Genomic DNA, 21415 nt, shown 5'->3' on the forward strand with positions numbered 1-21415 from the left:
AAAAAAAAAAAAAAGAATAGAGACGGGGGTGGGGGGAACGGGGGGAGGAAGAAGTGTGTGGAGGAGGGGGATGCAGGGGCAGGAGGGGGACACAGGGGTGGGAGGGGGTATTTCAGAGACATGTAGGTGGGAGAATTCACAGGACTTGATGGGGAGGAGGGGAGTCAGGAATGACACCAGATCTACAGAGTCACCAGTTGGGCGGGTGGTGGAACTGCCCTGGGACAGGTGACCAGGAGGTGGGGCAGGTGTGTGAGGGAAAGATGAGGAATTCAGCTGAGGGCCTGGTGAAGCTGGCGGGCCTTGGGACACGCCCTGCCAGGCTGGGAAGAGACTGGGGTTGTAGGTAATGATCTGGGAGCCCTCAGGCAAAACGGGAATGGGTGAGACCACTCAGATAGAAACGTGGAGAGAGGGACCCAGGCAGGACCCTGAGAAACAGCCACATCTAGTGGACAGATGGCAGAGGAGAGGCCTGCACCGGGGAATGTCCGGTGGCCTCACCAGAGAAGGAAGGAGTGTTTCCAGATGGAAGGAGGGGGACCCGGTGACAGACAGGGCAGTGGCCCAGACATCTGGACTTAGCAGCACAAAGGGCAGCAGACTGCAGATGGCTGAGGACGAAACAAAGGAAGTGATGACAGCTCTCTGAGAAGTGGGGAGAGGTGTCAGTAGGAGAAGCCGAAAGGAGGCTGAGAGGGAGAAAAATAGGTGTCAGAGTCAGGGGAGTGATGGGGGACTGAGTGAGGAAGAAGCGTCAGAAAGTGGGATATTTGAATTTAAGCGTTCATGCCGGGAATTCCCCAGCGGTCCAGTGATTAGGACTCAGAGTTTTCACTGCCAGGGACTGGGTTCGATCCCTGGTCGGGGGAGTTCACAGAAGGTGATGATAATAAGGGCTAGGCCATAGGAGCGGATGGCCAAGGGGACAGAACTGCCGTGTCAGGAGACTGGATACATTGTCCATACCAGGGTGAGGCCATCCTAGGGGAGAGAGGAAAACAGCAAGGACCATGGCATTCACTGAACGAGGGGGCACACGTGGATGAGGCAACTAGAAGGTGGCTGACCCCTGGGATATGCCTCCCAGAGTTGGTCTTTTTCAAATGTGGGGCAGCCGAGGCCTCGGGAGAGGAAGCGACTTGCCGAGAATGACGGCACAAACTGGAGCCCAGACATCCCGGCTGAGTGGCTGGTACCGTGGACCTGTACCTGAACCTCCTCGCTTCTGTGTAGCCCCAACTCAACTGCCTGGGCGCCTGAGGGGGGCCTGCAACTACTGTATTGTGATCATTAAATCTCTCTCCTTTCAACACAGTCACCACCCTTAATCTTCCAGGGTGGGGAAAGCCATTTTCTGGGTTTGGTTAGGAAACGAGCTCTGAAAAGCCCTGGTAACTGTGACTTACCTTCTGCTTCTGCCCAGACATGCTGTGCTCGGGGGTGGGGGCGTGGCTAACTGGCTTAAAAGGTTTCTAAAGGATGTGCAGTCAGGGTTCAAGGGTGAGAACGAAAGCGAATGACTCTGCTGCTGAAAGAATGTTCATCTGTGAGGCAACTACTGACGTTTACAAAGTGTTTTCTTCCTGTTTTCCAGTCCACTTTTCCAGCTGCTTGAGGTGTGGAAGCCACACTATATGCTTTTTGAGGACTTTGCTCCCTGAAATCCCGTGATCTCTTTCCTGCAGCCATGGGAGCGGGTGGTAATCAGACCCTGGGCTTTTCCGCCGCCCTTTATTAGGGCAGTAACCAGGGGGAAACTGGCTTAGTCTGCTCTTAAGTGTCCTCCTGGATTAAAAGGTATCGTCCTGGCTCTCAGCACTGGCCCCTAAAATGCGTCTTGCAGTATAAATGGGTTTGCCCTGGCATCTGCTAACGTTTACTCTTCCAATTGTCAGAAAAGTTGGACTGGTTGACACGAGCGGAATTTTTCTCTCTCTTTTTTCTTCCGTTTGGATAAATGTGTCACGGTCCAATGTTGTGACAGATGGAAAAATCCTATGTAGGGCACGCAGGAAGTACTCTGAGGGCCCGTGTGGCACGGTGGGTTGATAGGAACCCATCTCTTCTCTTAGTGAATTATTCACGTGTACTGCCCTAAAAGACCGTTCCTGTTTGAAGGTCTCGGTTGTAAAACCGGAGAGTTCACCATTCCCGGGGAGAGGTTCCCTGCAGTCTCGGACGGAAGGAGCCAGAGGCACCGCAGAAACACTTTCTCCTCCAGTGCTCTGCCCACTAACAGCTCTCGGCGCGCCAAGCATGCTGCACCCGGGTTAGGACCCGGCAGGTCTCGCTGGGACTTTGGGTGAGGGTGCAGTCTGGGCGACCAGCTCCGGGGCCCGCTCTGCCTGGTGCCACCGTCCGCCCGGCAAACTCGGGCGTGGCCACCCACATCTCCCCGAACAGAGCCTCCCTTACACCCTTTCTCCCCACGCCCCCCGCTGCTCCCCACCCCCCGCACACCCTGCAGTCTGATAACGGGATCCCACCCCACCGCCGGGTCAGTGACCGGTCCCGGACGTTCTCCGGGGCTCACCCTGGAACCCCGTGCTCCCACTCGGCGCTCAGACCCCCACACCTCGGGCCAAGCAGGGCTCACCCTGACCTGGACTTGCTGGCCAGACCCAGGGGGCAGAGAAAGCGCAGCCTCCCCGTTCTGTCGCCAGGGCCCAGGGCGCTCGTGCGGCCGGCGGGGCGGGAGAGCGAGGGATGCCCAGGCTTCCGGCTCTTCTCGCCGCCGCGCGCGGATCCCTGCTCACTGCTACCCGCGGCGCGCCCAGGGAGCAGGAGACGTGAGCAACCTTTCGCGGGTTTTTGGTGCCCCGGCGGGAGCAGCATCCACGCAGCTGGGACCCCCGGGCCCCCCGCCCCCGTAGGGGCCTCAAGCCCCGCCCCCGCCGGCCCGCAGTGTCACGTGGCCCACAGCGCCCCCGCGGGCCGGTCACGTGACGGCGGCGCACCGTTGCCCGGGCAGCGGCTGCGGCGGGCCGGCGGGGGGCGGGGCAGCTGGCGGGGGCGGGGCCGGGGGACCCCGAGGGACGGGCGGAAGGAGGGTGGGGGCCGCGCTCGGCGCCCCGGCCGGGCCACAGGGCCACTGGGCCACACGGCCACACGGCCACGCCAGCGCCGCCTGCCGCGAGCCCGAGCCGGAGCCGGGCCGGGCGGGCAGAGCAGCTCGGTGAGTGCTCGCCGCGGGGGGTCTGGCGGGGGACTGGAATTGCACCAGGAGACTCGACGGGGGAGGGGACCGGCTTCCTCCTGGGCAGGCCTGGGACGCGCGACGTCTGCGGGGTTGGGAGGCGGCCAGGTGACCCCAACCCCGCGGGCTCCCCGGGCAGGGTGCGGCGCCGAGAGGACTCAGGTCGCGGGTGCGGGCAGAATGCGGGTCCTGCGGCTGCTGGGGCTTCCTGAGGGGAAGGGACAGGGATGCAGGCGGACTCCTCTAGGAGACCCAGGGGAGCAGGAGGGGCTGGGCCCCCGCCCTGCACGGGTGTGACAAAAAGAGAGTCAGAAATAGGCGTTTCTGCGTGGCACTCGCCATTGCTCGTGCCCCAGATGTTTAAAGGAAGTTCAGACAGGCAAACCCCAAAACCTACCGCCCGGAAATGTTTCCAACAGCCCTGCCAAGGAGAATAGCTAATCTTTAGAGAGAGCATCACTGTTATGCTACAAGACCTCTTTTCTCTGACTGCCCCTTATATGAAACCAAAAAACCCACAAGGTTCAGCCAGGAGAGCATCCTTTGGAGCCTCTGCCACCTGACAGAAACGCAGGGCTCCATCTTGACCCACCCCACCCCCTGCCTGAGCCCAGCCCCGGAGTGTGAGGACCAGACTCTGCCCCTGGAGTTGGGGAGGCAGGGGGAGGAGGCCTGGCCCAGGGTAGGACGCTGGGGCTGGAAGGGTGCGGATGGATCTGAATCCAGTCTGGGCTGCTCCCTCTGCAGGAAGTGGCTTCTCTGTCTTCAGGACCCACAGGCCTGCCTCAGGACCCAGGCTCCAAGCAGACAGGCAGCCCTTCCTTCCCAAACCCTGCCACTCGAAGGACATCTGCAGGGCTGAGGCCGGCCTGCCTATTGCCCAGAGGCCACCATGGCCCAGAGGCCACCGTCAGACCTCACTGCCCATGAAGCTCTCCACTTTCCAATTTGAGCTCAGCTCTCATTCATTGAAGGTCCCTGTGCTTCCCTCTTCTTCACCCCATACATCCCTTTGGAGGCCACCAGGCCCTCCTGCCCCTCCCAGTCAGCCAAGCGTTTGAGCACACAGGCCAGACTGAGCCTGCATTGTTCCCTCACCAGCTCTGTCCAAGCCCCTGCATCCGGGCACCTCCAGAGCAAGTCCAGCACAGTCATACTTTCCAGGCTCCACGTACTCTCTGCATCCTGCCTTCCACCCCCGTTTCCCTGACCCCCTCTGCAGCTAGCTTTTCTGCCCTGCCTCTCAGAAGCTCCCATGTGGGCAGCGTCTTGTCTTTGAGGGAGGGTCCCACTTTGCCAATGCTACCTTCACTACCTATGTCCTTGTCCCTGTCCTGGCTCCCTAGCAGGGCCCCTCTCCTGGGTCAAGAGTAGAGGCAGCCAGCCCCTCCTGCACTCCCTCAGCCCTCACACCCCCTCCACTAAAGCAGCATTTAACTCACTGGATGAGAATCCCCCTGCCCTTATCTCACTCCCCCACGGGACATCCTCACCTTTCATCTTTGATCCTTAAGTACCAAATGCAGTCTTACCTTCGGGCTCAGGAAGCATTTATTGGATGCAGGATGGAGAGACGGATCCTCTGAGGGGGCAAAGCTTGTGCCTTTCACCCCACCACACACTGGACAGTGTCTTCATCATACCTGTGGGCTCACTTCTGATACGTAGGGGGAGAAAAAAAGAAAAAAGTGTATTTCCAAATGACGCCATTCTCAGTTATTTGAAGCCAGCCAATGGATTGGTTAGTGAACAACATTTCTCTGAATCCTCCCCAAGGGACGGGACATTCCTGTGATTGAAGTGCTTGCAAGCAGTGCTGCTGGCTGCAGATGTGGACGGGGTGACCAAGGTTCCCAAGTCGGCCCTCCTGTAAATGACCTAGTAATTGGCATCCCAGGCAGAAATAGAAGAGCACAGAACTGTTTCCCGGGGCCCTATTGGCTGGTAAAAGCCGAGCCTCCGCAGCCTGGTGGAAGACAAAGAGGAAGGCACCCCAAAAGAGAGAGGCCTTCCCCGCCCCTAGGACCTTCCCAGAGAATCCTTTTAGGGATTGGCGTGGACAGATCAAGTGTGGGGCATTTCCTCAGCCGCTGACCCTGGTGAACACCCCCTACTCCGCCCACCCACCCCCAGCCAGGCTCCCTGGAACCTGGGAACACTGCTCTGTTTTGTGGTAGCCTTAAGAAGGCTTTTCACGGGGCCTATGCGGGCTTGAAGGTACAAGTTAATGTCTGATGCCAAGTGAGCTGTGAGGTGCCTGTGCCCTGGAAGCCTGCCCTGCAGATTAATTCGAGCTGATCCCGCGGGCTGCTGCACGGGCCGGCCCCTTGGGCCACGCAAGACCGCCAATCCCCTATTTGGATTAGTGGAGGTTTGGGTTTAAATTCACAAATCTCGACAGATCAGCCCTTCTGATCTTCATCGTGTGTTACTGTCAAACCAGATGTCTACTGGGATACTCGAGGGGTCTCCAGCCTCCATTTCTCGGAACAAAAACAAAAAAACCCCACAAAAAACCATGCTCACGTCAATTGGCCAATTCAGTTTTTCATTTTGCTGAAGGTTTCCATTGCAGCCTGGATGTGGCCTTAGTTATACAAACCAGGTATTTTCAGGGCGAACTGTGCTGATTAAAATCTAAGTTGGATTTGAGAACCTAGCGGCTGCTTGGAAATGTTGATTTCATGGTTGGCACCTGGCCATTGGAAAGCAGTTTTGGTTCCACTCTCTTGTCTAAGAGCCCGGTAGGGTGGGGATGTCCCTAGGTGAAGATAAGCAGGTTGGAAAGGTCAGGTGTCACGCTCACATGGCAGGGTCAAATCCAGAAGTTTAGGTCCTAAAAGCTTCCTAACTACTACAGCTCCCTACTCCCTGAAGATAGGTGCCCCTCTGAGGAGTCTTTAGGTGCTTTTGGTCAACCTTGGAATTCCATTCACCCAAGAGCCACACTCAGTTGGAGCCTTTCTGAGCTCGGGGTGGGAGGCCAGATTCCTGCTTTGTGGAGGAACACTGGATGCTGCGATGGTTGCCGGAGATGCACTCCTGCCCCTCCTTTCCTGCAGGTGGTTCCCACGTTCCTGTGTGAGGACTGCCTCAGAGGCCAGGGCCCCATACCCGTGCACCTCTGGATCCCATGGCCCTGGCACAGGGTGTATACAGTGGGCCCCCAGGGAAAGTTAAAGGGACTTGGATTCTGGCTTTTCCAGGCCCCGGGAACCCTCTGGGATGCCTGAGTGTGTCTCTGCTGCCCACAGGCTGGCTCCCACCATGAGCGCCGAGCTCAACGTACCTGTGGACCCCTCCACTCCCGCCTGCTCGGAGCCCGGCCACAAGGGCATGGATTACCGGGACTGGGTCCGCCGCAGCTACCTGGAACTGGTCACCTCCAACCACCACTCTGTGCAGGCCCTCTCCTGGAGGAAGCTCTATCTGAGCAGGGCCAAGCTGAAGGCCTCCAGCCGGACGTCCGCCCTCCTCTCGGGCTTTGCCATGGTGAGTGGAAACACGTGGTGGGAAACACAGCCTGTGAAGTGGGCTTTTGCTAATTGAAATCCTGTGGTGCTTCAGGGAGCAAAGCACTCCCTCCGGGCCCTGCTGACAGCCAGGATGGACCGTTAGTAAGTCTCTGCCCAGGTCCCACCTCCTCCAAGGGGACTGCTCTGGCAACTGGAGGGGTGGCCTGGGGCATCCAGGGGAGTCCCCAAGCCCCAGAGCCCTCAGAAAGCCCACTCTCACCTTCACATACAGTATTTACTTGGCAAGGAAGTTAGTGGGGTAATTAAAATAGCTTCAGGGTACAAGGTTTCCCAGGGAAAAGTCCCGACATCTGCACATCTCAGGCACCACCCAAGAGTTTGGGAATTTGAGCAGAAACTGTGGCATGGGTTGCGTTTGCTCAGTTTAGCCCAGCTGGGGACACAGATGCTCCCTGAATGTGGTCTCTGGGGTGACAAAGCAGAGCCTCTGGCCTGACACCCGGCTGCCCGGCTGTGCTTTCCTTCTGAGTCATCCCCCAGGACAAGAGTCTGTCTGGGGAAAAACCGTGGGCCCTGAAAAAGGGCCACATCCCCTGTTGACTTCAAAGCCTGCAGACCTTCATCCCTTCAGGGGATTGTCCCAGAGAGGGGGGAATGTCAGGATTCCGGATTCCCAGCGAGAACTGCGGCCGCCCCTCCTTTTTCTTTCTCTGTTGTCTGCTCAGAGGTCCTATTGGGCTGGAAGCCATTTTTTTTTTAATGTAAAAACAATTGTTTTTCCATATCCCAGAGCCTCAGCTGTCAAATGGATACGCAGAAAATAAAAAAGCTGTCCGAGCGAGCCAGTGCGGCCACTTCCATGACAAGGGCCTGCCCGTCATCGGCACTGGTCACCCGTGGAAAAATGAGACCTCCTGTAGTCAGGGCGTGACCTCAGGCAGGGCAGGGCAGAGGTCACCACGTCTAGAGGGCAGTCAGTTTGGGTTGAGGTCTGTAGTTCAAAGCAAAGGCTTATTTACGTCCTGCATTTTATTGCTTAAAACGTAATTACAAAAGTGTACAATCATATGGGACATAACTTTGGCTCAAAATGATTTCCTTCCATCACATTAAAAGAGGAACATTTTCTCAAGCTTAACTTTAAGAAATAGCAAGAGAAGTTTAGACGTCATCATTAAAATTAGATCTTGTTTTCTACCCTCCCAGTAGGGTATAATGCATAGTAATACTCTGCATGTACTGCATTGAATTTTTCTGGCCTATATTTATTATTATATATTTTTTAACTTTGGAAAACTAACTGAGAAGTACTGCATGATATAATGAAGTAGGACGGTTTCCTTTCTGTGCGGGGCCTGGGTCTCGGAAATCACTTCCCGTCTGCAGCTGTCCCTTGAGACCCCGGTCTTCCAAACATTTGGACTTCCAAATTTAGGGAAGAGTCTGCTCACCCGAGTTTGAAGGCTACAACACCCCTCATTAAAATTTGCAAACAAGCCCTGTGAATAAAGCTGTAAAGCAAAGAGTGAATTCTGGAGGAGTAGTTTGAGACTTAATGGCAGCGTTCAGGGGTGTGAAGTGGCCTTAGAATGAGGACAGTGCCCGTTGAATAATAATAATAATTCATTATTATTCATTCAATAATAATGAATTATTATAATAATTCATTTCTTCAGCATTTATGGAGTATCTCCTCTGTAGCAAGTGCTTCCTTAAGCCGTTGGGGATACATTTCAGAAGCCACAGACCCCAGTAAATCAGATAATTATTCAGACTGCAGAGCAGCCCAGGAGAAAGAAGTGATGAATACAGATCGTCAGCTAGTATCAGCATGTCCACTGTGGAAACCATAGCTGAATAAGGGCAGGGACGTGGGAAAATGACCAGGCCGTTCTGTAGGTAGAGTTCCCTCTCCATATTATGTATTCCCTAATTAGAATTGCAGAGCTGCTCCTTCTTCCAGCAAGTGCTTATGCCTGACCTTAAGCTTATTTCTTCATGTTTATCCTGCCCCTAACACAGAGAACCAGTGATCCAGGACCCCTTCATAAAAATCTTTGCATAAATACACTGAAAAATGGCCTTTGGCCTTTTCTCCTCTTGAGGTGGAACAAAACTGCTTTCCTCATAGGCCTTTTAATCGTCTTTGTTTCTCATCTCTGCACCCTCTGAAGTTTACAACGTCCTTTTTTGTTGGGCCATATCCTTTGTGGTCACAAGAGCCTACCCAGGCTAAAAGGGCACTGAGAAAGGACCACCCCTCCTCTCAGTAGTGTGGCTGCTGTCTCTTTGGAGCAATAATCACTGCTGAGTTTCTGTTCAGCTGTGGTCCACTAGGACTGGCATATCTTCTTTTTACCTACCAAATGTTCCATCTTCACTGAAGACGGAGTGAGAGGATGAGGTCCTCACTCTAAGAGGCAGTAGTTGCTAGAAGTTATGAAATGTTTCTTGTAAATTTTTTAAAACAGGGATGGCTCTGGGAGTTCCCTGGCGGTCCAATGGTCAGTGGTTGGGACTTGGCGCTCTCGCTGCTGTGGCCCCGGGGTTCCCACGGGATTGCCCCGTGACTCCTGAGCTGGGCTGGTGGCAAGTTGGGGAACTAAGATCCCCAAGACGTGCAGCACGCCCCAAAACAAAACAACAAAACAAAACAACAACAACAAAAAAGGGATGGCTCAGCTCTAGGAGACAAACAGTGTGAGTGGAAAAGCCTTCTGGCTTCTCTCTGCCTCCCTGTCCCCCCTTCCTTGACGGGTGTGGTTTCTTACCTTTGGGTGCCTGGAAGAAGGCCCTTGGTGAGCCTGGACTAAACCCTCTACTGGGGTTGGTCCACAGAGCTGGGGTGGGATGTGGGCTGCAGCGGAGTGGACTGGGTGTGACCTGGGGAAGCGTGGCAGGAGCCTGGCGCCCGGTCTGGACTTTGAAAGCCCCTTAGGGCTCGTGGTGAGCATATCCCAGCCTAAATAGACACTCACTGCTACAGAGATAAGCAGGGGCTTCTGGTCCTTCTGTGAGCCTTTTATTCCCTTTCATTTAAAAGTCGTTTTTATTTTTTCAAAGTTAGCACATGCGCAGTTTAAAATTAAGTACTGCAAAGGGCTTGTGACAAACCCTGGCAGCCCCTCCACCTCCACATCTCTAATGATGTTTGGGAATTGCTGTCTCTTGACTTACCCTTTTTACATATTTCCTGTTGGCCTCCTGCTCCCGTCGATTCAGCTCAGTTGTCCCAGCCCAGCCCCTTCCCAGCTTCCCCTCCTCACCGTCATTTCTATGACCATTCCCGGCCTTTGGAGACGTGGCTGCTCGCTCCCGCTTTTGGCCTCAGCTGAGAGGCACCCTGTGGCTTGTGTGAGGCCGTCCAGTGTGTGGCTCTGAGCCTAGAGACCGTCAGGAGCCTCCATCATTACTTCTTTTTACCTCTTGAAAGGTCAGGTTTGTTTTTTTGAGAAACATCAGTTGTTTTGCAGCTAAGCTCCACTGCAGCCTGGCTCTGATATCAACAGCAAAGTCGCATGTTCCCAGGGAAGCGTGGCCTCTGCCCTGGGCCAGAGCCCGGCACCCCAATATACCTACGTTCTTGGCATCCAGGGTGCGATCACCGCCCTGCCCAGTGCTTCTCTGGCCTCTTCTGTACTTTTTAGATGTTCCCTGAATGAGATCTTCTTTAGCTAATCAGCAAAAAAAAAAAAAAGAGTAAAGTTCAAAATATTTGATCAGCGAGGAGGGCGCCCTCTGCTCTGTGGGCGCCCCGACCCAGCGCCCCCTCTGCCTTGCAGGTGGCCATGGTGGAGGTGCAGCTGGAGACCCAGTACCAATACCCGCGGCCGCTGCTCATCGCCTTCAGCGCGTGCACCACGGTGCTGGTGGCCGTGCACCTGTTCGCGCTGCTCATCAGCACGTGCATCCTGCCCAACGTGGAGGCCGTGAGCAACATCCACAACCTCAACTCCATCAGCGAGTCTCCGCACGAGCGCATGCACCCCTACATCGAGCTGGCCTGGGGCTTCTCCACCGTGCTGGGCATCCTGCTCTTCCTGGCCGAGGTGGTACTGCTCTGCTGGATCAAGTTCCTGCCCGTGGACGCGCGCCACCAGCCCGGCCCTCCACCTGGCCCCGGGGGCCACACGGGCTGGCAGGCCGCCCTGGTGTCCACCATCATCATGGTGCCCGTGGGCCTCATCTTCGTGGTCTTCACCATCCACTTCTACCGCTCGCTGGTGCGCCACAAAACCGAGCGGCACAATCGCGAGATCGAGGAGCTGCACAAGCTCAAAGTGCAGCTGGATGGGCACGAGCGCAGCCTGCAGGTGGTGTGAGCGTGCACGCTCCTGGGCGGGGCCGATGCCGTGTGTCCGCGGCCGCATCCGCGTCAGCTCAGCGTCCACGCCTCGCTGGGAGGGAACAGAACTCGCTTGCGGTATGGGGAATTTCAGAAATGCAAATTGCCAACGGGGCTGCCGAGACACTGCCAGGTGGTTCAAGACCAAAGTTCTACTCCTGTCTTCATGCTGTAAGACCTGGATCGTTTTCCTTCAGAAGATGGAAATCTTCAGTTAAACGGGAGACTGATGCTAAGAGCTCAGGGGAAAGAAAGGACGAGTCCTTGGCCCTGGGCACTTCCTGAGGCTGGAGGCCGGGCTCCGAGTAGCACCGGGTGGTCACGGGTCACCTCGGAGACCTGGAGTGAGCAGCCAGCAGGGGCCGGGAGCCTGGCAGGGACCTGGAGAGTCGGGGTAGCACCATGGGATCAGGGAAGGGATTGCCCCGTGACTCCTGAGCTGGGCTGGTGGCAGCTGGGTGGCACGTCTGATGGTACCACCCTGCTACAATTAGACGGGGCACAGGCTTACAGCTTGGCCTGGTGCTTCCCTCCCTGCCCTGGAGGGAGCTGGGCGGCCTGGCTCGTGGGGCTGGGGAAGGAAGGCAGGAGCCCAGGGCACGTGGCCCAGCAGGCGTCAGACTTGCCAGGCCCTGGGGGAGCCGTCCAAGGGCGGAGGCCAGTCTGTGGGCGCCCACTGGAGGTGGCTGTTAACTGAGGGGTGCTCTGAGGCACACTGGGCTCAGATTCTTTCTTCCCTGCCAGCTGGATCCTTGGCCACATTGACCCAGCGAGGCCCCCAGGCTGGGGAAAGGGCCCAAAGTCCAGAGGCTTCCGTCTCTCGGCCACAGACTGTCCCCTGAGCCGCCAGCTGACCCTCCGGGCTGTGGCTGCAGAAGGCAGTGGCACTCTCACCCAGGCACCCGAGCCCGCCCACCTCCCTGCTGCCTGTGGCCCCCGGCAGCGGGAGGGGGCAGCCAGGGAACTTCCTGTCTAGACAAGGCCGTGACCGGGCCTGGTCTGTGGGTGGTAGCATCAGCGGCCAGCCCTGGCCAAACGTGGGTCCTGCTTATAATGACGGCAGGGAAGGTGAGACCCTGTGGAGAGCTCCCCTCCTGGGCCTCCTGGCCGCAAGCACAGGCCCAGCTCACACTTCTATGCAGCCATGCACAGCACAGGTTCTGGTGTTTTTCAGAAGGGCGTCTGGTAGACCTGAGCCCATGTTCTTGGACCGAACACATACATGCTACAGCTCAGCTTACGTGTGAGCCTGCTGCGCCCTGGGCCGCTTTTAAGAACCACATTTACCACACTGGCCAGCAGCCACCAGAGAGTGGTGCCTTTTCTTTTGTTTCAGTCACTGGACTTCATGCTCTGACGGCATTTCTGTCCACAGCCTGACATCTCTGTGGGGTCTGGGTTGCCTGTACCAAGAAGTGCGGGCAAGCCTGGCTGAGGTTTCTGGGACTGTGACATCCTGTTGAGAACCTGAACCTTAACACGTAACTGAATGCTGAGAATCACCAGTGCAAGTCATGGCATTTACGGGGAGCCTGGACATCGTGTCTTGCTGGGCCGGAGGAGAGCCCTAGCGCCTTCCAAAGGGCGTGTCCCTCGCATCCTCTGCAGACATCTGTCGTGACTTGCTTGCTCCCTAGCGCATGTCTCCTCTCCCAGAGCCTGGCTGAAAAGGTGTAATGCGTTTGCTTTGCAAAAGAATGTCAGCGGCACTGCAAGACGGCCACTTTGTGTCCTGGCAGGGACTAGAAAGGCTGGCTCCTGCCCACTGCTGGGAGGGGACGGCAGCCCCTTCCTCTGGCCTCAGGCTTTTGAGAGGGGCCTTGTTGGGCTCACTTCGGCCACCTTCCTGGGCCATCTGGTGCCCCTGCCCTGTGTGCCAGGCCCACGGAGTGCCGAGCTCCCCAGCCTGCGGCGAGCACACTCTGGGTGTCAGCCAGGGGCCAGCTGTTACACCTGGCCCATGGGCAGTTTTTCTAGCCTGGCCACATCAGGGTCAGACACTAGGTGCCAGTGACAGTGCCACGTGGGTAGGAAGGATGCCACATAATCACGTTTTCGACACTGATGAGGAGAATAATGTTCTTGTAATTTCTTGTTCTTCCTTCCAGCAAGCTCTCCCAGCTCCAGCCTTTCTAGTTCCCAGAGGCATGAGGCAAACTGAATTTGTGAGAACAGAGATGACTGTGGGCCTGGGGACTGATGATCGGGGGGTGCCCTCAGGACTGGAGAATAAGCTGCCATTTGGAGCTGCAGCAGGGCAGTCTGCGGAGGGGAGGGAAGCAAATTGCAGGCTAGAAATTTGGTTTCTGGAGGCCTAACCTGACTGTGAAGGGGGTTCCAAGTGCAGTGGCCTTTCTGTGTTGAGTGAGAGGCGCCACAGGCCGCCCCGGAGCCAGCGTGGGCTCGCCCTGTTTTCCTCTGAGCAGAGCCTTCCTGGTGCTCATTAAAACAAGTGCCCGCAGATACGCTGAGGCCCCTTCCAAAGTGGAACACGGTCTCCGTTTAGTACCTGACCAGGAGTTTCAAAACTCCAGCGTTTCTATTTTAGACAGACTGCCAGGGCAGAATGTATTTCAGGGTCTCTTCTAGGAAGGTCTGCTGAGGATAAAACTGCCTAAGCCTGGGCAGATCGAGGCTCATCTGCACTGCTCACCTGTCTTGTGCTGATTGATTCATTATGCATGAGGCTGTGGAGACCACATGCGGTGTGCACACCCCCTGTCCTGTGTATGGATTTTTAAAACAGTTGCCCTGGACTGAACTGAATAAATAAGTACCTAAGTTATGAATTGCTCTCTGCTCTTGGTGGAGCACTGTGGAGAGAGGTGATGCTTGGAAGCCCCTCCCTGCCAACCGCTGGTCACCAGTGTTCCGTATCCTGCACCCCATGGGGTCAAGCATGACCCGGGCAGAGTGCAACTCTGAAGCTGTCAGCAGCTCTGAAGTCAGTAGTAACAGTAATAACCTCACATCTTCTACCCATCCTGTTCTCCAATCCAACACGGTCCCTAAATGAAGGGACTGGGAGTTCCCTGGCAGTCCAGTGGTTAGGACTCTGCGCTTTCACTGCCGTGGGCCTGGGTTCAGTCCCTGGTCAGGGAACTAAGATCCTGCAAGCTGCGTGGCATGGCCAAAAGTAAATAAAATAAAAAATAATAAATAAATAAATGAAGGGCCTGCAGGCTGGGACATCGGGCAACCTTGTTAAGAGAGACAGATAAAGGAGAAAATGACCTGAAGTGGTACCAACGATTTTTAAGCTCAAAGTATGCCACTGCCCTCAAGCTGTGACAAACTAAACAACCCAGGCAAGTGGCCGCGGCGCAGGTCAAAGGGGACCGACTTGAGGCCCGTTCCCGTCGAGCCAGCTCGCGGACAGGGCTCGCGCTGCCGGGCACCGGGGTGTCAAGCAGTCTCCTCTTAAGACCTGAGAAAGACCCTCGGGCTGGGCGCCCCCTTCAATGCCGGCTAATGGTCCACTCTGGCGCCAGCTCCCGTCCCCGGGGAGGAGGCTCACGTGGGTCTCCCCTGAAAGGAGAGCGAGGTTTGCAGGAGCTCCTGCCCCAGTTCCCGCTGCCTCCCGCTGGGGCCAAACTCGGCTGACAGCTCCCTGAAGGTGGCGCTCACGCGGCGGGCCCCGATGTGCCTGCGGTGGATGGCATGCTTCCACTGGTGCCGCGCGGCTCGCGTGAGCACCAGCAGAGCGCGGCGGGGCAAGGGGACAGCCACCTCCACCTCCCGGCACGGGACAGACCTGCCGGGGGCCGTCGCGCCTTCCACCGGGGCCTGCGGGAAGCCGGACGGGGCCAGGCAGAGCAGCAGGCTGCCGGGCGCCTCCCGGGACATGGACAGCACAGTGGGGGACAGCAGGTTGAGGCTCACCAGCCGCTCCCCCCACAGCCAGGTGTCGTCCAGATGGGGGTCGATGGCCGAGCCCCGCTCCGGGCAGTAGTCCAGGTTACACTGCTCCACAGGCCGGAAGTCCTCCAGGACGGGGTAGAGGCCCATTCTCCGCACCACCTCCCGGCTGAAGCTGGGGAGGCCCCGGAAGCCGGCGGTCTTTAGCTTCTGTTTCCGAAAGTTGACTTTGGGGCCGTAGTCCTGAAGGATGAGGACAAAAAGGAAGTGGGAAATTGTCTGAGTTTACAGAAATGGCATCACACGCCAGGGCTGAAGCATCCAAGCACAGTGACCAAGACCAGCAAAGATTTCGGACTTCACGGAGCTGACATTCTGGCAGGAGGAGGCCAACACCAAGGAGATAAATATAAACAGCAGACATCAGATGGCGGTAAATGCTGAGGAGGAAAACAAAGCGGGGGGGGGGGGGGGTGAAGCATCGGGGGAACGTCGGCCCAGGTACCCCAGGAAGCAGAGCTGGAGACAAGAGGCCCATGCACGGGTGGCGTCCCCAGGACGTGGTGCTGGGGAGTCGGGAAGGAGCCGAGCGAGGCAGGGCAGGCCAGCCCACGGCAGCGTTACCCATCTGGTCAACACTGGGTGCAACTGGGCTTCAGGACCACAAGGGAGAAGAGTCTCCACAGGACCCAGCAGCAGTTCCACCCCTAGCCTCACACCCAAGAGAACTGAAAACACACGTCCACGCAGAAGTCTGTACTAGACTAGTCACAGCAGCAGTATTCATGACAGCCAAAAAGTAGAAACAACCCAAGTGTCCACCAACAGATGAATGATGAACAAAGAGTGGTCCATCCATCCAATGGAATAATATTCAGCCACGAAAAGCAATGCAGCATTGCTACAGGCTGCAAAGGGATGAACCCTGAGAACATTATGCTCAGTGAAAGATGCCCGATACAAAGGGTCACATGTTACATAATCCTAGGTATACGAATGTCCAGAAGAGGAAGATCCACAGAGACAGAAAGTAGATTAGTGCTTGCTGGGAAATGAGGGGATGCACAGGGACTGGTAATGGGTACGCATTTCCTCTGGGGTGATGAGAATGTTCCAGAACTAGACAGTGGCGATAGTTGCACAACACTGTGGATACACTGAAAACCAAACCAGTGAATTATACACTTGAAATGGGTGGATTTTATGGTGGGTGGCTTCTATTTAAAAAACAAAACAAAGACACCCTAGGGAGGAGCCTTGTAGATACACCTCAGGTCTGTGGCCTGAGGGATGGGGGGCATCTAGCCGCACCCCTGCTCCCTCGGGTCCCTGCCTCGTGGGGGGTGGCTCCATCTGCTGCTGGGGTCTTTCTCCTTCCCTGTTCCGCGTGGCGCAGTGCCGGGGCCCGCCGGCTCCTGCGGGCCACCCCAACTCCTTGGCAGCAGCAGGCAGAAAGGCTGGGACAGGCGGGCTGCGGCCAGGAGACTCCGAGGAACCCAGGAGGTGGGGGTGACTGCCGTGGGGACAGCAGACAGCAGCAGAGAAGACAAAGATCGGGCTGGCGGCCAGGGCAGGGCCTCCTGGGGCATGGTAAGGCCTCTGTGTTTGCGTTGAGATGGGAGGCCTGGAGGGCCTGTAACAGAGCAGTGACTCGATCCAACCGGATGTCGGTGGGATCACTTCCTCCCTACTGAAACCAACTGAGGAGGACCGAGGGCTGCCCAGGAAGTGCTAGAGGCAGGTGGTGGCAGCAGCAGGGGGTGTGTGTTCTCAGATTCAGGATATGTTTTGAAGGAATACAGAGCTGACAGGAATTACCAATGAAAGAGAGGAACGTGGAAAGATCCAGCGTTTCTGGCCTGAGCAGGTGAAAGATGGAATTTGCCAAGGTGGAGCCACGGCTCAGCTTAGGGATGCCAGGGCTGGAGATACGAGTGCGGGAGCCCCAAACTCACCGACGTGCGGGGCCGGGCCTCACTGAGATCAGTAAGGAGTGTCTGGAGAAGGAAAAGGAGAGGCCTGAGGACTGAGCCCGAGAACCAGCTGCAGGCTTTAGGCAGGAGGTGGGCGATGGAGGCAGTTTTTGAGAGGGTTAAGCGGCAGCAAGAAGAGAGGACCTGAAGAGAACAGAGAGCTCTCCTGAGAAGCTCTGCTGCAGAGACGAGAGAGACAGAGCTTACTGGGAGGCCGGTGGGAAAGAGCCAGCCTTGAGGACAGAAGGGGGCGATGCGGGACAAGGAGTTCCGAGGAGAAGGGCAGCATCCGGTGCGCAGCTGGAGTGGGGCTCGGGAAGAAGCTGGGCACAGGCGAGAAGGGAACGTCTGTAGATGCACCTGTTCCCTCAGAGAGGCCTGGTCGTCACGGGAGAGTGAGGAGGGGAAGGAGAGGTTTGGAAAGAGGGCAGCAAAGCGAACGACCTGCCGAGCGGGAAGGGCCCGGCTCGGGATGGAGAGCCAGAGCCAGGGTGGCCACCAGCAGGGGGCGCGGGTGCTGGACCCGACCAGGGCTGTGGGTGAGCAGAAAGAGCCTGTGCAAGCAGGAGGAGAAAGGGCGAGGGGCACCTGAGCAAGTGCCTGTACTAACTGGTCACAGAACTGAAGATGGGTGAGGACACATGACAGGAGGGGGAGGGAATGTGGAAAGGTGGCCGATGGCTGGTTCGCAGGTCCTGGAGGGGGCGAGGATTGCTGGGGGTGAGGAACAGAAAAGGAGAAGAGCGGACCCAGGGAGGAGGGGACTGTGCTGCCCGGCAAGGGAAGGTTCAGGATCTGGAGGCCCAAGTATCAGTGGGAAGAGGGCTGGGGAGACTAGAAACTGACGGGGAGAACTTTGGACAGGGGGGTAGGGGGATGGGGGGCAACTGGCAGCCTTCGAGAAACCCTCTGTGAGGGTCACCAGCACTAGGCCAGCTGGGGAGAGGGCAGAGAGAGCTGAGTGGCCATCTGCCTTTGAGCCCCGCCTCATGGGAAGGTGAGCAGGCCATGCCCAGGCCCCTGGCCCTGCCCCTTCCCAACACACCCCATTCAGCAGCCCTGCCCCCACCCCCCACCCCCGCCGACTGTCACCTAATGGCCCTGGGGAGTGGTGGGAGGTGGCTGCAAAGGAAGGCCCTGAGAGGGAGGTGAGCAAAGGGGCTCTGGGGTCAGGAGCCTGGCACGGCCCCGTGGTGTGACTGCCCTCTCTGGCCCAGCTCTGGCCCAGCCTACCTGCTTCCTCCGCCCGGACTGTGAGAGCTTCCAGGGGTCGCGGTCCATCAGCTGTACCATCTCAGCTTCTTCCGCCGGGGTCACAAAGTCCTCGATCAGTGTCACGCCTGGGAAGGGGAAGGCCCAGCCTTCAAAGTCGGACTCCTCGGCCCCCACAGCCCAGCCGGTGTCGGCGTAGTAAATGAACCGGTGTGTTTTCTGCAAAAGAAAGACAGGGATGGGAATTCCCTGGCTGTCCAGTGGTTAGGATTCGGCGCTTTCACTGCGAGGAACCCAGGTTCGATCCCTGGTCAGGGAACTAATATCCCGGATGCCACTTGGTGCGGCAAAAAAAAAAAAAAAAAAAAGGGGACAGGGGTCCTGGAGTCACTGGAGCCCTTCCACACACTGCACACACACGCCCCGAGAGGCAGCCCCACCCAGCATTGCACCATCCCCTGCAGCACTTTGGGAGGCAGCTGGAGTCTAGAGGGAGGCGGGACCCCTGCCCAGGGCCGCCTCCTGGGAAAGGCCCTCAGCCCCTGCCTTTCTCACTTTCCCGGCTGTAAAAGGGAAGAGAGTAGGCAGAACCATTCTTTCATCCTCCATTTTACAGATGAGGTGACTGAGGCTCCGCAAAGTTAAGGAACTAGCCTGAGGCTGCACAGCTGGGGCGCAGCCTCCGAGGCCACACTGTTCCTGTGTCGCTGTGGGGCACTGTCTGCCCTCCCCAGGCTGGTGAGGGCTAAAGAGGAGGACTGTGTGAAGGCAGCCAGCCCTGACCAGGAGCTGGAGAAATCTGCTCCCCTAAAGCTGAGGCCACGGGCCTGCCCAGGAGGTGAGCAGCACATGCTGGGAGGCCAGAGGGAGAAGCCCTTTCCGGCCACAGTGTGGGTATCTCTGGGGCCTGCCCTACACTGTGGCAGCCACTGGCGCTGCCTGAATTTCCCATCAAAAAAGAGCAGGGCCTCCCTGGTGGCGCAGTGGTTGAGAGTCCGCCTGCCGATGCAGGGGACGCGGGTTCGTGCCCCGGTCCGGGAAGATCCCACATGCCGCGGAGCGGCTGGGCCTGTGAGCCATGGCCGCTGAGCCTGCGCGTCCAGAGCCTGTGCTCTGCAACGGGAGAGGCCACAACAGTGAGAGGCCCGCGTACCGCAAAAAAAAACAAACAAAAGAAAGATCAAAACTGGGAGTTCCCTGGCAGTCTAGTGGTTAGGATTAGGTGCTTTCACCATCATGGCCTCAGTTCAATCCTTGGTCGGGGAACTGAGATCCCGCAAGCTGAGTGGCACGGCCCCATACATACATACGTACATAAAATTTTGGGAAAAAAACCCACAAAAAACAGAGCAGAAGTTGCCAGTCACCCAGAGGAGTGCCAGGCTGACAACCTCCTGTGGCAGAGCCTTCAGGATCTGCCTCTGGTTCTGAGCAGAGGCCACCCTTCTCCTGGGCCTCCAGCCAGTGACCCAGCACAGGCCTGGCCATTTCTGCCCAGCGTGGGACTGCCTACCAGGCCGTCTTTGCTCCGGAGCTTCCGGTTGTGTTGGCCAGGACTCTGTCAGATCTACAGGGCAGTCTGAGGTGTTCCCTGCCCAGTGAATTCTGCGTCCTCCCGCTTTATGTTCTACAGGCATCGCCAGCACCCACACCCCAACCCTGAACCACCATGTCTCTGTCTCCTGGCACCTCACATGGGACACACGGAAAGTTAAGGGGTCATCCCGTACATTTCACTCGTCCCTCAGCCATCAGGTTGGGAAGATGCTACCCCCACGGTGCCCTGAGCCTCCACGCCCACGGCCATGGGCACAGTTCAGACCTTTGGCAAGGTCTGAAAAACTCTTTTTTAAGAAAGTTTTAAACTGTGGTCAAATATATACAACCACATATACGTTATACATTTAAAATTGATCCTCAGCCACATTTTAAGTGCACATTTCAGTGTGTTAAGTATATCACATTGTTGTACAACCAATCTCCAGAACTTTCTCACCCTGCAAAACTAAATCTACCCATTAACACCTCTCCCCCTCCCTTCCCCCCGCTGCTGGCACCCACCATTCTTTTCTGTCTCTGTGAATCTGACGACTTCGGATGCATTACATAAGTGGAATCATACAGTATGTCTTCCGACTGGCTTATTTCACTCAGCATAACGTCCTCAGGGTTCATCTGTGTGGTGGCACGTGCCAGACTTTCCTTTCTTCCTTTTTTAGGACTGAATGATATTCCACTGTACGGATGGACCACATTTTGTTCTTCCTTTCGTCTGTGCGTGGACACTCCGGCTGCTTCCACCTTTTAGCTATTGTGAGTAACTCTGCTATGAACATGGGTGTACAGATGTCTCTTCATGACCCTGCTTTCAATTCTTTTGGGACCATATCCAGAAGCGGGATTGCTGGGTCATATGGTAGCTCTACATTTAATTTTCTGAGGAACCGCCACTGTTTTTCACAGGACCTTCTGAGCTTTTGTCACGGACACTGTGACAGTTTCTTCACTGGCTTCCCAGCCTCCTTTCCTTCCTATCCACCCCTCCCCTTCCCAGGATCTTTCTAAAATTCACAGGTAACTTCCTTTAAAACCCTCAAGAGCTCGCCATGGCCCTCAGAACAGGTCCCGCCTGCCTTCCGTGGTCAGGCCCCCCCGACCTCATCTGCCTCACCTGAAGCATCATCCGCCTTCCCCAGGCCTTGGCCCGGCTGGAAGGCCCTTGCCCCGCTCAAAGCCTCCGAGTCCTCTTTTGTTAATTCGTTGGAATGAGTTTCCTCCTTGCCCGTTTCCGTCCAAGGCCTTCTGGGGCCCTCTGCCCTGGTTTTCAGCACCCCCTACTCTCTCCGTGTCGTCTAACCACGAGCCCGTGAAGCTTCCAGCCCCAGACACGGGGGGGCTACGTTTGCTGTCAGACTCCCCCCGGGTTCCAGAGGTGAGCTGTGGTCGGACTGCATCCACGTCCCAGCCCCTTTCCCACTCCAGGCCCACTGCTCAAAGCCCTCATCTCCTCACCCCGCAACGCCCCCATCGCCAGGGCCGCTGACACGGTTTGATCCGGAGCCCGTCTTCACGGTCAACCCGGGCCTCAGTTTCCCCGGAGGAAGAACGGAGTTGTGGGCGCGGCCCCTCTCCCAGCCCTCACCTGGTGCTGCCAGGGCTGGTCACCTCCGCGCTGCCGCTCGCAGATTAGACAGGTCCGGATACCCTTGCAACCACATTCCCGAAGGACCTCTGGGGCCGCCACCGCCGCAGCCGCCATCGCCGCGTCCTGGCAGCCAGGGCGCAGGCGCGGGACCGCGGGCGCCGCTGGGAGTTGTAGTGCGCGCGCAGGGTACGAGGTCCGCGCGGCCGC

At 57.1% G+C, this 21415-nt stretch overlaps 2 protein-coding genes and 1 long non-coding RNA gene across 5 annotated transcripts in view; 1 reads left to right on the forward strand and 2 right to left on the reverse strand.

The window, feature by feature from the left end:
- The window catches only part of LOC113630545 (uncharacterized), a 26658-nt gene extending 23782 nt beyond the window's left edge, over positions 1-2876 (reverse strand). The window contains exon 1 of the long non-coding RNA XR_003437007.1: positions 1410-2876. This is a non-coding gene — a long non-coding RNA (uncharacterized LOC113630545). The remainder of the gene's footprint in view (positions 1-1409) is intronic.
- Positions 2877-3059: 183 nt separating this feature from the next.
- ORAI2 (ORAI calcium release-activated calcium modulator 2) lies at positions 3060-13809 on the forward strand. Of its 2 annotated transcripts, XM_027126080.1 has the most exons (3): positions 3060-3178; positions 6454-6691; positions 10458-13809. In XM_027126080.1, the coding sequence occupies exons 2-3, from the start codon at positions 6467-6469 to the stop codon at positions 10995-10997; spliced, it is 765 nt and encodes a 254-aa protein (XP_026981881.1). In that variant the 5' UTR covers positions 3060-3178; positions 6454-6466; the 3' UTR covers positions 10998-13809. The 2 variants fall into 2 exon arrangements, with proteins under 2 accessions (XP_026981881.1, XP_026981880.1); XM_027126079.1 differs by lacking the exon at positions 3060-3178 and having other exon boundaries at positions 6410-6691.
- ALKBH4 (alkB homolog 4, lysine demethylase) lies at positions 3185-21407 on the reverse strand. Of its 2 annotated transcripts, XM_027126078.1 has the most exons (5): positions 21206-21407; positions 18085-18282; positions 14903-15121; positions 10255-10349; positions 3185-4856 (listed from the first exon to the last, which is right to left on the reverse strand). In XM_027126078.1, exons 1-5 carry the CDS (start codon positions 21320-21322, stop codon positions 4751-4753), a joined length of 735 nt encoding a protein of 244 aa, XP_026981879.1. In that variant the 5' UTR covers positions 21323-21407; the 3' UTR covers positions 3185-4750. The 2 variants fall into 2 exon arrangements, with proteins under 2 accessions (XP_026981879.1, XP_026981878.1); XM_027126077.1 differs by lacking the exons at positions 3185-4856; positions 10255-10349 and having other exon boundaries at positions 14202-15121; positions 21206-21361.
- Positions 21408-21415: the final 8 nt, after the last annotated feature.

This window comes from Aethalodelphis obliquidens, unplaced genomic scaffold (assembly GCF_003676395.1).
Source record: "Aethalodelphis obliquidens isolate GAN/ISIS:26980383/991018 unplaced genomic scaffold, ASM367639v1 scaffold30, whole genome shotgun sequence".
Lineage (NCBI taxonomy): Eukaryota > Metazoa > Chordata > Mammalia > Artiodactyla > Delphinidae > Aethalodelphis > Aethalodelphis obliquidens.

What these genes read in the sequence shown, in the direction of transcription:
- ORAI2 (XM_027126079.1), top strand. Translation starts at nt 6,425, where the DNA reads ATGCCTGAGTGTGTCTCTGCTGCCCACAGGCTGGCTCCCACCATGAGC. An exon ending in TCCTCTCGGGCTTTGCCATG is followed by an intron (nt 6,692 to 10,457) that starts GTGAGTGGAAAC and finishes TCTGCCTTGCAG; the next exon opens with GTGGCCATGGTGGAGGTGCA.
- ALKBH4 (XM_027126077.1), bottom strand. Translation starts at nt 21,322, where the DNA reads ATGGCGGCTGCGGCGGTGGCGGCCCCAGAGGTCCTTCGGGAATGTGGT. An exon ending in ACCAGCCCTGGCAGCACCAG is followed by an intron (nt 18,283 to 21,205) that starts GTGAGGGCTGGG and finishes TTTCTTTTGCAG; the next exon opens with AAAACACACCGGTTCATTTA. An exon ending in AGTCCGGGCGGAGGAAGCAG is followed by an intron (nt 15,122 to 18,084) that starts GTAGGCTGGGCC and finishes CTCATCCTTCAG; the next exon opens with GACTACGGCCCCAAAGTCAA.